General features: G+C 43.5%; 1 protein-coding gene across 1 annotated transcript in view; it reads left to right on the plus strand.

Annotated features, from left to right (window-relative positions):
• LOC126092826 (myosin-9-like) overlaps positions 1-15,439 on the plus strand; it is a 166,102-nt gene extending 150,663 nt beyond the window's left edge. Inside the window, exons 5-7 of the mRNA XM_049908555.1 lie at positions 9-161; positions 6,060-6,212; positions 13,553-15,439. Coding sequence (XP_049764512.1) covers positions 9-161; positions 6,060-6,212; positions 13,553-15,439 — 2,193 coding nt within the window. The remainder of the gene's footprint in view (positions 1-8; positions 162-6,059; positions 6,213-13,552) is intronic.
• The last annotated feature ends 411 nt before the right edge of the window (positions 15,440-15,850 follow it).

Here is a 15,850-nt window from a genome sequence, read left to right on the forward strand (position 1 = left end):
ATCCACAGGGGCATGCTGTTGGGCGCGTCAAGAAGCGAAAGGCAGCCGAAGAAACACCACCGTCTGATGACCGCGAGCGCAAACACACCGAGCAGCGTCACCGTCGCCGCAAGACACGTGAGAATAAACTGGTCGCCGCGCCGCAGGAGGGCCCTGCTGGGGTAAGTCAGCATCATTACTGCCATAAAGGGCAAGCAGGGAGAGACGGGCAGACAGGTTGAGGGCTAAGAAACAACAGGTACTTCTTAAACTGCACTCACTGCAGAATCAGCCACTCTGCGAAATCATGTGTATCGAGAATTTCTGACGCTGCAGACATGCCTCCTCGACTATAAATTCCGGATAGTTTAAGGGGTTCACTTTATTACAATCAAATGATACATTGGTTACGAGATAATGATGTAAATCTTGGGTCGTACGGATAGTTATTATTGTGGGACAGTAAGGCCCGGTGTAAAATATCCACGGGTTACGATTATATCACTTGTGTGGAGCACAGCAGCTTCAAACAGCTTCATGAGCACAAATTATAGATCTGCAGCTGTGCGAGTCACAATTGGCCAATGACTACTGCCAGTCGGAGACACATCCGTCCATCAGTATCACAGATTTGAGGTAATGACGTAAGACTAGCGTACGGCATCCAGTCTCGACGAAATCATTATAGATCTAGTTCGAAGTGTGAAATGACGGGGAATGAAACCGTTTGACTCATTTTAAACGCAAGTATGCCATTAACCGTTTTATGTGATTTACGTTAACACAGAAAATCCGCAATCCGATCGGCCGACGTGAATTTAACTGAGCACAAATACTGGCACCAGGACCTATCACACCAAAGAGAAAACTGCCATCTACGTAAAGATATAGGTATAAGTGATATTAACCCAGACTATTAACGGAACTGAACACTTCAGTGGGATACCCTCGTACGAAACCATAAGCTGAATATCAATGACGCCCCATACACTCGGAATCAATTACAACAGTTCGGCGATTTATGCCTGCAAGGCCGGCCGGAGTGGTCGAGCGGTTCTAGGCGCTACAGTCTGGAACCGCGTGACCGCTACGGTCGCAGGTTCGAATCCTGCCTCGGGCATGGATATGTGTGATGTCCTTAGGTTAGTTAGGTTTAAGTAGTTATAAGTTCTAGGGGACTGATGACCTCAGCAGTTAAATCCCATAGTGCTCAGAGCCATTTGAACCATTTATGCCTGCAAGAAAGTGATGACTCGTCTAACGTACATGGTAGAAGCGAAGTGACTACCTTAACATAGTAGAAAACTTGGTAAGAATTTGTCGAAGTTAATCGAACTTCGAATACATTCCAACTGTATTAATTAAATCCTCTGTGACTGACACAAATGTCATACCGAGAACAACTTAAATTTCTTAAAACAGACCTGACACATGAAGAGCATCAGTGCAGTCTTTTCTGGTTTATTATAATTCCATCAACAATTGTTCATGTGATGAGATAAGCGTGAGTTTGCAACTACTTAACTTAGCCAGACTATCTGAGTGAAATAGTAGTAATAATAGTCGGTAGAGCACACACGACGTCAATGGCACAACTCGCAAAAATGTGTTACTGCCTCTCACTGGAGCGAATCAGAGATGGCCCAGGAGCCCTGGTGCAGGTTCTGATAGTATTACTCCGAAGACGAAACCAGATGTCATGCCATCTGCATGTCCACTTCGTCTGGTCTGAGATCAGCTTAATAACTGAAGTTTTAGCACGTAAAGGTACTAATTAACAGCAAGGACAATGTACACAGATATAAAGGGCTCTAATATCACAGGTGTGAACTGATAAAATTGTGCTGCGTTAATAATCTTACAGCAGATATAGGGGCTCTGATACTATACAGGAACAGCGCGAAAATCTGCTACGTGTCACTAAATACTTTCAGTATAACGACTAATGTTTTATCACGGCGACTGACATACAGGTAATTAATAATTCCACGTGATTCACTTTTAATTGAAAGTAACACTTTTCTTTGGCACAAGATCCTGCATAATAATGTAAAAGTAAATTAAGTTTTCGTTAGGAAGCTCCCTTTGTGAGGTTACGACGAAGCCACCGACATACCTCTGTGGAAGCCACAAGTAACTCTACCGGGTGACCTTACCGATTAACAAATCGCTTCCTATAGGATCACAGGAGTTTAGTTAAAGGTATTGGGCAAGGTCAAAATTAATAAATTGAATTTATTTAACAAATTTAATTCCTAGCGGGGTTATAAGAATATAAATAGGGTGTTTATGATACTACTGAATCGAACAGTGGTCACTATAGGGCTGAATACATTACACTTCGCTACAGACGTGATGTTGAACATAAGCGCACGCGAACAGAAAACTATTATGTTCATTAAATATACTACTCGCCATTAAAATTGCTACACCACGAAGATGACGTGCTACAGACGCGAAATTTAACCGACAGGAAGGAGATGCTGTGATATACAAATGATTAGCTTTTCAGAGCATTCATACAAGGTTGGCTCCGGTGGCGACGCTTACAACGCGCTGACATGAGGAACGTTTCCCACTGATTTCTCATTCACAAACAGCAGTTGACCGGCGTTGCCTGGTGAAACATTGTTGTGATGCCTCGTGTAAGGAGGTGAAATGCGTACCATCACGTTTCCGACTTTGATAAAGGTCGGATTGTAGCCTATCGCAACTGCGGTTTATCGTATCGCGACATTGCTGCTCGCGTTAGTCGAGATCCAAAGGCTGTAAGCAGAATATGGAATCGGTGGGTTCAGGAGGGTAATACGGAACGCCGTTCGAGATCCCAACGGCCTCGTATCACTAGCAGTCGAAACGACAGGCATCTTATCCGCATGGCTGTAACGGATCGTGCAGCCCCGTCTCGATGCTTGAGTCAACAGATGGGGACGTTTGCAAGACAACAACCATCTGCACTAACAGTTCGACGACGTCTGCAGCCGGACTGTGTGGCCGTGCGGTTCTAGGCGCTACAGTTTGGAACCGCGTGACCGCTACGGTCGCAGGATCGAATCCTGCCTTGGGTATGGATGTGTGTGATGTCCTTACGTTAGTTAGGTTTAAGTAGTTCTAAGTTCTAGGGGACTGATGACCTCAGAAGTTAAGTCCCATAGTGATCAGAGCCATTTGAACCATTTTTTGACGTTTTTTTTTTTTTTTACTATCAGCTCGGAGATCATGGCTGCGGTTACCCTTGACGCTGCATCACAGACAGGAGCGCCTGCGATGGTGTACTCAACGACGAACCTGGGTGCACGAATAGCAAAACGTCATTTTTTCGGATGAATTCAGGTTCTGCTTACAGCATCATGATGGTCGCATCCGTGTTTGGCGACATCGCGGTGAACGCACATTGGAAGCGTGTATTCGTCATAGCCATACTGGCGTAACACCCGGCGTGATGGTATGGGATGCCATTGGTTACACGTCTTGGTCAGCTTTTGCTCGGATTGACGGCACTTTGAACCGTGGACGTTACATTTCAGATGTATTACGGCTCTTAGCTCTACCCTTCATTCGATCCCTGCGAAACCCTACATTTGAGCAGGATAATGCACGACTGCATTTTGCAGGTACGGGCCTTTCTGGATACAGAAAACGTTCGACTGCTGCCCCGGCCAGCACATTCTCCAGATCTCTCACCAACTGAAAACGTCTGGTCAACGGTGGCCGAGCAACTGGCTTTTCACAATGCGCCAGTCACTACTCTTGATGAACTGTGGCATCGTGTTGAAGCTGCATGGGCAGCTGTACCTGTACACGCCATCCAAGCTCTGTTTGACTCAATGCCCAGGCGTATCAAGGCCGTTATTACGGCCAGAGGTGGTTGTTATGGGTACTGATTTCTCAGGATCTATGCACCCAAACTGCGTGAAAATGTAATGACATGTCAGTTCTAGTATAATATATTTGTCCAATGAATACCCGTTTATCATCTGCATTTATTCTTGATGTACCAATTTTAGTGGCCAGTAGTGTATTAACTTACTTTTTACTGTAACTAAAATACCCATACCTTGGCAAAGATTGGTTAATTAGTTTAGAAAAACAACCACGTTCCCAATAGTTCCACAGTGCTTCCCGAATATTAAACATATATGAAAGAAGTACAGAAATACTCGTGCCTGTACCCATTGTCTTGACTGAGTACATGTTGTGTTCGAGATTACCAGTAAACTCAACTGAACGGTGGAAGTCGTAATGTTAGTCGGAAATCTTTACATACACCCTGCAGCTTAGTTATCGAACGCCGCTGTCGCTCAACATACTGTGGCCGCGGGCGGATGCCGTAGTGGCTGCAGCACTCTGTCATCTGACCTGTACTGAAGACTGCTCTCCCTGAGAGCCGAACCTCTATGCGCCTCTTTCTGAACTGATGTGTCCGCTGGTGAGTCTCTGATGGAAGTTTGCTCTACAGAGCGCTCCCAATAAGTATCAGAAATTTTATTTACTTTTCGGAGTGTGCGTGGTGTCGGATAATAAATGACTACTCTCCTGGGAAAGATTGGTTAATCAGATCCCTTGTAACAGAGCAAAAATCTCCCTTCCCTATTCAGGTTAAAATAACATACCAGTCATAAGTTCATTGTGCTGGAGCTGAGAAACAGGCAATTTCTGACTCCCACCATCTGTCCTATGCCACGTTCAGCCAATCAGGCGTTCTCCATGTAGAAACATGTGAGTTCCACTCCTGAATTTATTTGCATTATCCTATGTCAGTGCTCGCACGTTTCTTAGCAGAGTCAACAAAATTTCAGTTAGCTTCGGAGCAGCCTGTCATCTTAGGGAGTCGTGCTTTTTAGGACATAAGATCCAGATGGTCTTTCGTCCCACTCCAGTCTTACCCTTTCACAGTTGTGGACCTAGCAGTTCCCATAACATGGGAACACAACCTGTAGCTGCTAAGTCACGATATGCCCCTTCTGCGCCAGTGGACACGCCAAGTTAAAACATACAGATCAGTTTTCCATCGTTTAGGATGCAGACACGGACAGTGCCTCTGCCGTGGAGCGCACGCCACATGCAGTATACTGTGGCCTCACAACGACACACGCTCCCTTCTTCTGGTGGTCTGCGTTCAACATGCAGTCTGTAGGATTCCCCGCAACACATTTAAACAATCGCCCAGATTCAGGAAATAATATGGAAATCTAGTGTTAGATACGAAAATCACTGACGTCAGTTTCAGCAAAAACTCTTATTTCTTGCTGGGAATTAATTTAGATTCGTTGGGTTAGTGAAGTTAACGAAGTTTGACTATGGCACCAGACAGGCTTTACGAAAACGTTTGCACAACACCCTGGTTTGAGATACATGCTTATTTTACTGTATATTTGGCATACATAAGTTTATCCTATACTGTGGTAAGTAGTAAACCTTCACGAACGTTACCTACAAAACAGGCCACGAAAAATGTCTCATGTGGTTAGATCTATCACTTAAGAGGCTGGTTTTCATTCTTCTGTGTGAGCTAAACTCATTATGTCAAATGGTTCAAATGGCTCTATGGGACTTAACTGCTGAGGTCATCAGTCCCCTAGAACTTAGAACTACTTAAACCTAACCAACCTAAGGACTTCACATCATCCATGCCCGAGGAAGGATTCGAACCTGCGACCGTAGCGGTCTCGCGGTTCCAGACTGAAGCGCCTATAACCGCTCGACCACGGCGGCCGGCTCTTTATGTCTTCTCGCACATTATGCACTGCCTCGGTAGTAAATTGTTTCTTATATTCCATTCTAGGCACATCGTCTCAGCTTTTCCTATCAAGTGCCTGCGTAACTATTCATTGATGAGATAGAAATAGTCGTGTCAACCTACCACTAATCATCGATCTGTCATTCTTGTATCGCACAGTTCTCTACCTTATTTAATAACTTAGTTTTTAAGTGACATCTTCTTATAGCCTACATTTAAGGGCTGCTAATTTAATATATAATCTGTTTAATAATGCTAAGTGAAGTATCTAAAGCTTTATCTATGATTGATATATGCCATCCTAGCTGAGTAAGTAACCATAAGATCAAACGACCCACAGGTCAACGTTATTGGGCGCTGCAAAGTAACTAAGGTCGTAGAAGATAATTCATCGTTTAAGGATCAAGACTTCGACCAGACTACACAGAGAGATATTTGCCTCAAGGAACGAGATATAACACTGGTCGATGCGCCGCAGGAGGGCCCCAGTGAGGTGAGTCGACATCGTTACTAACATTAAGATTATGCGTGTGAGAGCGATGAGGAAACAGCTGCGTCTCTGATTGTACACACTGCATAATTAGCCACTTTGACAGGTGATATCAGTCGAGATAATCTCATGGTTTGCACACATATCAATGGCTGTAAAATGCAGTTGTCTCCCATCTTTACATGAAGTATTAACAGACTGATTCACGATATTAGAATCCAATAATATAGCAACCGTTGGTTCGAACACCCAAATGTAAATATAAAGTACTACTCAGGGAATGTAAGATTCCGTTGTAAAACAGTCACGGGTTCGGCAAATATTACTCGTGTTACAGACACTAGCCTACAACGATTGTTGAGTCCGCCAACTGTAGAACTCCGTCACGACGGGTCTCAACGGTCCGAAGGCTGCTACCAGTCGGAGACACATCCGTTGAGCAGTACTGCACGTACCAGGCAATGCTGTGTAAGATCAGCAGCTGGATTTCAGTTTGCGACCAAGTCATAATTGACCTAATGCAACTTATGGCATTTTCTGTGGAATGATTGGCTTGTCTCTTACAGTGATGTAAGACTTCGGCAAAATATCCTACTGAATCATATCTGAAAAATTATACAGTTGCTAGTGAGGGTACGGACGTCTGGCTACAGTGCGATTGCTGCCGTTGTCATTTGCTATCAAGGATAGCGGAAGTTCTTTAGATGCTGCTGTGTAGTGCAATTTTCGACCACAGTAGCATACACTCGTCTGGTCAGTTACACCTTCAACAGTGACATTAGCGCCAAGAAATATCACAATAAAAAGCAAAACTTCCTATGTACTTATATACAAATAAGTACAAGTAGCCAAACCTCTTAGTGGAGCAGAGCACTTCTGCGTGCTACGCAAGAGTCAGTGGATGTGAAACCAGCAGCTGGGAATAATTGACGCCAGGAATACCACCAGAGAACATGTGAAACGTAGGAGACGGATAAGGCAGTCACAACAGTTACAACACTTCAACGATTGCTGCCTACAAGAAGGTTATTATATCCCATCTAATACGGATGTTTGAAATGGTATAATTACTACATCTAGTACGTTCGCTTGATAACGGTACTTTGGTATGATCTCTTCAAACAACTGTGTAGGATATATTCGGCCTCATAAACAGTCCATCTGTTTAAATAAATGATCGTCTCACCTAAAGGACATAGTCATCTCTCTTCCAACACTGCTCAAACAATGAGAGCACAGTTCGATGCAATTTAGTGGGGTTTGCTCTGTTACGACACTTCTTCGAACATTGAAACAAACGTGATCTTGTAAAAGGATTGTCAGTCCATACTATCAGTTTAACTTGATAAGAAGTGCAGTGGCCCAGGTTATGAGAAAGTATATCTGCCTCTCATTGAGGCGAATAATAGGTTTCCCACGTGTCTCCATGCAGGCTCTGCTAGAGATACTATGCCCACATTAGTTTTCAACACCATAAAACTTATGTTTTGGAACCAAAAAGATCATTAACAGGGTATTACCACATCCTTAATGGATGTTAGTCTATAAAGTGGAATTACTTTGTATTCTACAGATATAGGCTGCTTTAGAATTAAGCTGATTAAGTTACAGCTAGAACAATAGTGAGGATTATACTCTGTTCCAGACTGAGCAGCAAGTTTGAGGTAAAGCGTACAAATTATGATTTGATATATTAAAAAAAATTACTTTGACACAGCTGTCGCGGACTGACAAAAAATTTACTCATAGTAGGAGGTTAACAGAGCAGCGTGTGCGAGATACAATGTGATCAAAAGTATCCCAACATCTGGCTAAAAATGACTTACATATTCATGGCGCCCTCCATCGGTAATGCTACAATTCAATGTGGTGTTGGCCAACCCTTAGCCTTGATGACAGCTTCCACTCTAGCAGGCATATGTTGAATCAGGTGCTGGAAGGTTTCTTGGGGAATGGCAGCCCAATCTTAACGCAGTGTTGCACTGAGGAGAGGTATCGATGTCGTTGGGTGAGGGCTGATACGAAGTCGGCGTTCCAAAACATCCCAAAGCTATCCTATGAGATTCAGGTGAGGACTCTGTGCAGGCTAGTCCATTACAGGGATGTTATTGTCGTGTAACCACACTGCGACAGCCCGTGCATTACGAACAGGTGCTTGATGGTGTTGAAAGACGCAATCGCCATCCTCGAATTGCTCTTTAACAGTGGGAAGCAAGAAGGTGCTTAAAACATCAATGTAGGCCTGTGCTGTGACAGTGCCATGCAAAACAACAAGGAGTGCAAGCCCTCTCCATGAGGAAAACGACCACACCCTGACACCTCCGCCTCCGAATTTTACGCTGGCAGATGACGTTCGCCGGGCATTAGCCATACCCACACCCTGCCATCGGATGGCCACATTGTGTACCGAGATTCGTCACTCCACACAACGTTTTCCCATTGTTAAATCGTCCAATGTTTACTCTCCTTACACCAAGCGAGGCGTCGTTTGGCATTAACCGGCGTGATGTGTGGCTTATGAGCAGCCTCTCGACCATGAAATTCATGTTTTCTCACGTCCCGCCTGTCATAGTAATGGCAGTGGTTCCTGATGCAGTTTGGAATTCCTGTGTGATGGTGTGGATAGTGTCAGCCTATTACACATCACGACCCGCTTCAACTGTCGGCGGTCTCTGTCAAACAGACGAGGCCAGCCTGTACCCTTTTGTGCTGTACGTGTCCCTTCACATTTTCACTTCTCTGTCGCACCGGAAACAGTAGACCTAGGCATGTTTAGGAGTGTGGAAATGTCTAGTACAGACGTATGACACAAGTGACACCCAATCACCTGACCATGTTCGAAATCCGCGAGTTCTGCGGAGCGCCCCATTCTACTCTCTCACGAAGTCTAATGACTACTGAGGTCGCTGACATGGAGTGCCTGGCAGTAGGTAGCAGCACAATGCACCTAATATGGAAAACGTATGTTTCTGGGGGTGTCCGGATGCTTCTGATGACACAGTGTAGGTAAATTTTTCTCCTCACATGTAGCACAGGCTAATTACTCAAATATGTACCCATTTCCGAACATTTAAAGCGTCTTGCCATTAATTGTACCACTTTCAAAACTTATCATGATCTCCTTCCTCTTCTTTGGTCTTTAACTATCAGGTGGGCTATCAGCAGCTTGCCAAGCATTTCTGCTTCCGGCCTTTTTCTTGAGTGCAGTATAGGTGGTGGAACTTGTGTCGTCCATGATACGGTTGATGTATACTAGACTAGGTTTGTCTCTTGTGTTCTTCCTTTCTGCTGTCCTTTCAGCAACACCTTTAATGACACCATAATATCTCAGTATATGGCTGACACATGTGGCGTTCAATAAGCTTTAGGAGACATAGCTGCACGTTATCTACCCTGCAGTGCTTCAGTTCGCTTAATACGTTCTTTTCACAGAAAATCTTGAGACTGCTGCGATAGAACCACATCTCGAAGGCTATTAGTTCTTTTTTTCGCCTCCTCGATTGTCCGTATTTCACATCTGTACAGCGGCACACTCCACACAAAGTCTTCATGAGGTCTTTCCTCAGGTATTGGGCTATGAAACGAGATGTGCAAGGTTCCTGCTATTGTTAAAAGCAGCTGTTGCTTGCTTTATTTGGCTTGCAATATCCTTCCTTGATCCGGAGTCTAGGCCCCTCTTCTTCAATGAATAAAATCAATACGGCCATTTCCCCTTGGTAAGTAAGGGCCAAGCAACTGTTAGAAAATTTTGACGTGGTAGTGGTGTTGATGATGCGGTCTCCCGTTTGATGTATGATGAGACGCAGTTTCCCCCAGTAGTCTATTCTGTGAGAGGCTCTTTGCTTCTCCATAAGTGCAGCAGCCGACATTCATTTCAATCTGCTTACTGTCTTCAAGTCATCCTCTACCTGTACAAATCTTACAACCCTTCCACCTCCTCTTCTCACTCACCCTCTCGCATCACCCTGTTAACAACATAAGATCCTATCTATCCGCACGATGCATACTAGAAACTTATCCCAGCAATCAGCGAATTGTGTGATAAAAGACTTTTTCCTCCATTTCGATTCATTTCCTCCTCGCAAGTTACACGCTGTACCCAGTTTATCTTCAGTACTCTATTGGAGAAATATATCAAAACTATATATTCCATTCTTTCTTAATTGTCTATCTTCATTATCTTCATGCGTTCCACTCATGTACATGGCTACACTATAGACAAATACCTCGAGAAGACTACCTAGAACAGAAATTTATATTATAGGTTAACTAATTTCTGCTTTTCAGAAACGTCTTTCTTGCTATTGACGTCCTGATGTTTACATGTTCTCTACTTTGATAATAATCTGTTACTTTTGCCCAAACAACAGAGCTCAGTTTACTTCTCCCAGTGTCATTTGTTAATATTTTTCCACCTTCAGCTCCTAATTCAATCCTACCGCATTTTACTGTCCTACTTTTACTTTTGCCAGTATTCATAGGTAATTTCTTTTCAAGACATTACTCATCTTGTTCTACTGATAATCAAAGGAAATCCGTATGTCTTACAGAACTGTAATGTCATGAACGCAGAGTTTTATTTTTTCTCCCTGAGCTTCAATCCCCATACCTAATTTTTGTCTACTTTCCGTACTGCTTGCTGAATTGCTAGGTTACAATCGTATCTCACTCCCGTCGTAGCTGCTGTATGCCTGCGAGATCCTGAGACCTTTACAACTGCACTTTGTTTTATGCACGAGTTTTGGACCACATCACTCCCTGTATTTTATCCCTGTGACCCTCAGAAATGGAATTCCTACCGATTTACTTTTTCCTTGCAGCAGTCTGTCTTCAGAGCCCTAAGGTCGGAAATGACTTACTCGTCCCCATACTTCCGCGAAACCTCTGCTACCAATGTCTTCATTAATTCGTATTAGATTTTTCGTGACTATTCCGTTAACTTTGAAACTTGTTGAGCATTTGGTTTGTCTGGGAATGGGAGTATTACGTTTTTTTGAAAGTCTGAGCGTATATTTCCTGCTTAGGATGTTTTACGTATCACGTGGAACACCTTTTTCAGGTTCCCTACCACTGATCTGAACAATTTTGAAACTCTGTACTGTACGCCAAGAGTCTTTCACAGAATTGGTTCTTTACTGCTGTGTGAAACTCTTTTTAGTGTAGCATATTTCACTTCGAATCTTCATCCACTTCCCTTTTTAAGTTGGTTTACTTTGTAGGACCCATTCATACGTTAAATCCAGCTTTCAGACCTCTGTCCTTTCGCTCGTAACGGCTTGCCAGATAAGCGTTTGATATTTATGCATCTGAATCTCTCTCCTCTAATGGTTTCCATAATTTTCCCATATATGGTATCTGACTTTACGATTGTTACACACGCTTCTATTGTTTCGCATTTCTTCTGCATCCAGCCTTGTTTTCCCGTTTTCAGATTACTGCAAAACTTATTTTTACGTGTATGTATTCACGTTTGAGGCTTCATTTCCTCTTTTTCTTTCTTAATTTTCTTCTTTAATGAGTTAAAAGCAGCAGCTGGTGAATTAGGCAAGAATTCTATTGGAAATAAAGTTTTTGCCCGTTTGATTCTCTACTGCCTTCTCTATTTCATGTGTTCAAGTTTTCCATTCGTCTTGTAATGCAATGCTACCCATCTCTCAGTGGGTTTTGGACTTACCTCGGACCATTTTTCCAGATTTCAATCTTTCTGCAGCTTCTTCAGTTTCAATTAGCCGTTTATATCCAACAAAGTATGGATATGGGCCATAATTGCTCCTGGAAAGAAAAATGAGTTTAAAATCTGGTTTTCAAATCTCTGTCTTGTTCATGCACAATCTGAGAGGCTTTGAACAGATAGGGAATAAGAGCAAATGGGGAATTCTGCGTCATTTGCGAATCCCCAAACCACATAACACTTGTAACTGACACAGTTCTTCGTCGGGTGGTAGTATCATTTTCTGAGTCTATACAAGCACTACTGAAGGCGAAAAGACCGACATACCTAAAATTTGTATCCCGTAGTTCAGTTGACGTATACAGGTCAACTGAAGTACCGGATACTGGTGCTAGCTAGACGAAAACAGCGACATGTGTAACATTCATGTGATTTTCCCATGTTGCTCAGTTGAAGTACAGAATACACATGTTATAATTGTCGTTATTTCCCATTCGCTAATACTAATTAGTATCATATTCTTCAGTTGACCTTTATAGCTCAACAAATGAATGGGATACAATTTTGACTGCTATTGGTTTTCTTGACGTCGATAGCAAAACTGTGATAAATTTCAGTCGATACTATTAGTATCGAAACCAAAAAAAATTGTATCCCATACTTCATTTGACCTATATCGGTCAACAGGTAGCCAATTTTACGTACGTAGATTTCCTCGTTTTCATTAGCAGTAGTATCTTTTCCTTCAGTTGACCTATATAGGTCAACTGAAAAATGGGATGCAAGTATCATGTATGGAGATATTTCCGCCTTCGCTAGTAATACTATCTGCGTAAGAACAGAATGTTAGTAGTAGCGGAGACGAAAGAAACAACACCTTTAAAAATTGTAACCAGTACTTCACTTGACGTATACAGTACAACTGAAGAATAGGATACCAATGCTAACGAAAACGAAGAAATTGACATACGTTAAATTCGTATCCCATTCTGCAATTAACCTATACATATCGACTGAATTTCGAGATACAACTCATATATATGTCAACTGAGGTATTCTATGCTACCACTTCTTCTATCCTTTTTTTCCTTTATTTTTTACAGAAGTACCAGGACTCAAACAAGCGATATCCTTAACATTATGGTCGAAATATTACTGGACGTTATGTATGTCTATCACCTGTTTCTCTCTCCTGCATTCTTTAGTTTCTGAACACTTGTCTCAGCTGTTAAATCTGTGTAGTATATCATCTCTGGAAAATTCTGACGTCATTGGTCAGAGCGGACGGGTTGTATCCTGTTCTTCAGTTGGCCCGAGACTTTTAGTTACAGACATGCTGCCAGTATGAGAATCTTAGCGCTACATTATTGTGAAGTCGGTGATAATGGAAGACCCTCTTTCCCATACCATACACTAAGTCATCAGCTTCTAATGTCTGTGAAGTAATAATATTCCAATATCTTACTTCCTAACTGTTAAACATTATCACTACTATCCATATTCTGAATTTCTTTCGACTCTGAAGTAAAACAGTGATGCTCCATATATAAACCTCTTGTTCACCGCAATGCCTGCAAACTCTTACCAATTATTATTATTTCGTAATGTAAGTTCTAGTGTATAATGTTGTTTCTAGTTTAACCAAGCACCTAACACTATCTTGGTTGCCTAGGTGGACGGTGCCAAGATGGATCAAGAGGAAGAGAGAGTAGCTGAGTGTCTTGTGGATGCCGTCAAGATGGAACAAACCTGTCAACATTTAGAGGAGGAGGAACCCGAGAGTCTCATGGGTGCTACCAAGATTGGTGAAGCGTGTGGAGAGATTGAGGAAGGGGCAGATGAGGGTGTCGTGGACGCTTCTGATATTGACCCAGCATGTGGAGATGAGGAGGAAGCGGCAGCTGAGAGTGTAGTGAATGCTGCTAGGATGGAAGAAGCCCATCAAGATTTAGAGGAGGAGGCTGCTGAAAGTCTCATGGGTGCTACCAAGATGGGTCAAGCGTGTGGTGAAATTGAGGAAGGGGCAAATGAGGGTGTCGTGGACGTTTCTGATATTGACCCAGCATGTGGAGATGAGGAGGAAGCGGCAGCTGAGAGTGTAGTGAATGCTGCTAGGATGGACGAAGCCCATCAAGATTTAGAGGAGGAGGCTGCTGAAAGTCTCATGGGTGCTGCCAAGATGTGTGAAGAGTTTGGAGAGACTGAGGAAGCCGCAGATGAGGGTGTCTTGGACATTTCTGATATTGACCCAGGATGTAGAGATGAGGAGGAAGGGGCAGCTGAGGGTCTAGTGAATGCTGCCAGGATGGAAGAAACCCATCAAGATTTAGAGGAGGAGGCTGCTGAAAGTCTCATGGGTGCTGCCAAGATGGGTCAAGTGTGTGGTGAAATTGAGGAAGGGGCAAATGAGGGTGTCGTGGACGTTTCTGATATTGACCCAGCATGTGGAGATGAGGACGAAGCGGCAGCTGAGAGTGTAGTGAATGCTGCTAGGATGGACGAAGCCCATCAAGATTTAGAGGAGGAGGCTGCTGAAAGTCTCATGGGTGCTGCCAAGATGTGTGAAGAGTTTGGAGAGACTGAGGAAGCCGCAGATGAGGGTGTCTTGGACATTTCTGATATTGACCCAGGATGTAGAGATGAGGAGGAAGGGGCAGCTGAGGGTCTAGTGAATGCTGCCAGGATGGAAGAAACCCATCAAGATTTAGAGGAGGAGGCTGCTGAAAGTCTCATGGGTGCTGCCAAGATGGGTCAAGCGTGTGGTGAAATTGAGGAAGGGGCAAATGAGGGTGTCGTGGACGTTTCTGATATTGACCCAGCATGTGGAGATGAGGAGGAAGCGGCAGCTGAGAGTGTAGTGAATGCTGCTAGGATGGACGAAGCCCATCAAGATTTAGAGGAGGAGGCTGCTGAAAGTCTCATGGGTGCTGCCAAGATGTGTGAAGAGTTTGGAGAGACTGAGGAAGCCGCAGATGAGGGTGTCTTGGACATTTCTGATATTGACCCAGGATGTAGAGATGAGGAGGAAGGGGCAGCTGAGGGTCTAGTGAATGCTGCCAGGATGGAAGAAACCCATCAAGATTTAGAGGAGGAGGCTGCTGAAAGTCTCATGGGTGCTGCCAAGATGGGTCAAGCGTGTGGTGAAATTGAGGAAGGGGCAAATGAGGGTGTCGTGGACGTTTCTGATATTGACCCAGCATGTGGAGATGAGGAGGAAGCGGCAGCTGAGAGTGTAGTGAATGCTGCTAGGATGGAAGAAGCCGATCAAGATTTAGAGGAGGAGGCAGCTGAAAGTCTCATGGGTGCTGCCAAGATGTGTGAAGAGTTTGGAGAGACTGAGGAAGCCGCAGATGAGGGTGTCTTGGACATTTCTGAGGAGGAAGGGGCAGCTAAGGGTCTCGTGAATGCTGCCAGGATGGATCAAACCCACCAAGATTTAGAGGAGGAGGCAGCTGAAAGTCTCATGGGTGCTGCCAAAATGGAGGAAGTCCATGTAGTGGTGGAGGGGGCAGCTGAGAGACCCTGTAACCAACCCTCGGGTGCCGCTTGCACCCACTGAAAAAATGTTCGTTTGATCCTTTAAGTTCTTGTTTTTGGTTTCGTTTGCGTTCTGAGTTTCGTTTTTCGTTGTGTTCATTTAATTTTGTTATGTTTATTCATTTTTCAATTTTCTTTAACAATCCGTGGTTTATTTAAAACAAAAAAATAAATTTTACGTATTTCACCAACTGTGCTCTTGTTTTTTAGTGTACATCTGCAACAATAATAGTTGCCGAATTGAAAGTATGTTTCATTTTCAGTTTATTCTATAGGTCACACTCTCTCTGTCGTTACAATGAAATCAACTATAGACTACACCCAGGGCTCAGGATAAGGCATTTATGAAGCTCATGTCAGTGACATTGAAAGGTCTGTGATATATACACGATAATAGTCATCAGTTAAGTGCTATATTCACTTCTGTATTGCA

Source organism: Schistocerca cancellata, chromosome 7 (assembly GCF_023864275.1).
Source record: "Schistocerca cancellata isolate TAMUIC-IGC-003103 chromosome 7, iqSchCanc2.1, whole genome shotgun sequence".
In the NCBI taxonomy this organism is placed as follows: domain Eukaryota; kingdom Metazoa; phylum Arthropoda; class Insecta; order Orthoptera; family Acrididae; genus Schistocerca; species Schistocerca cancellata.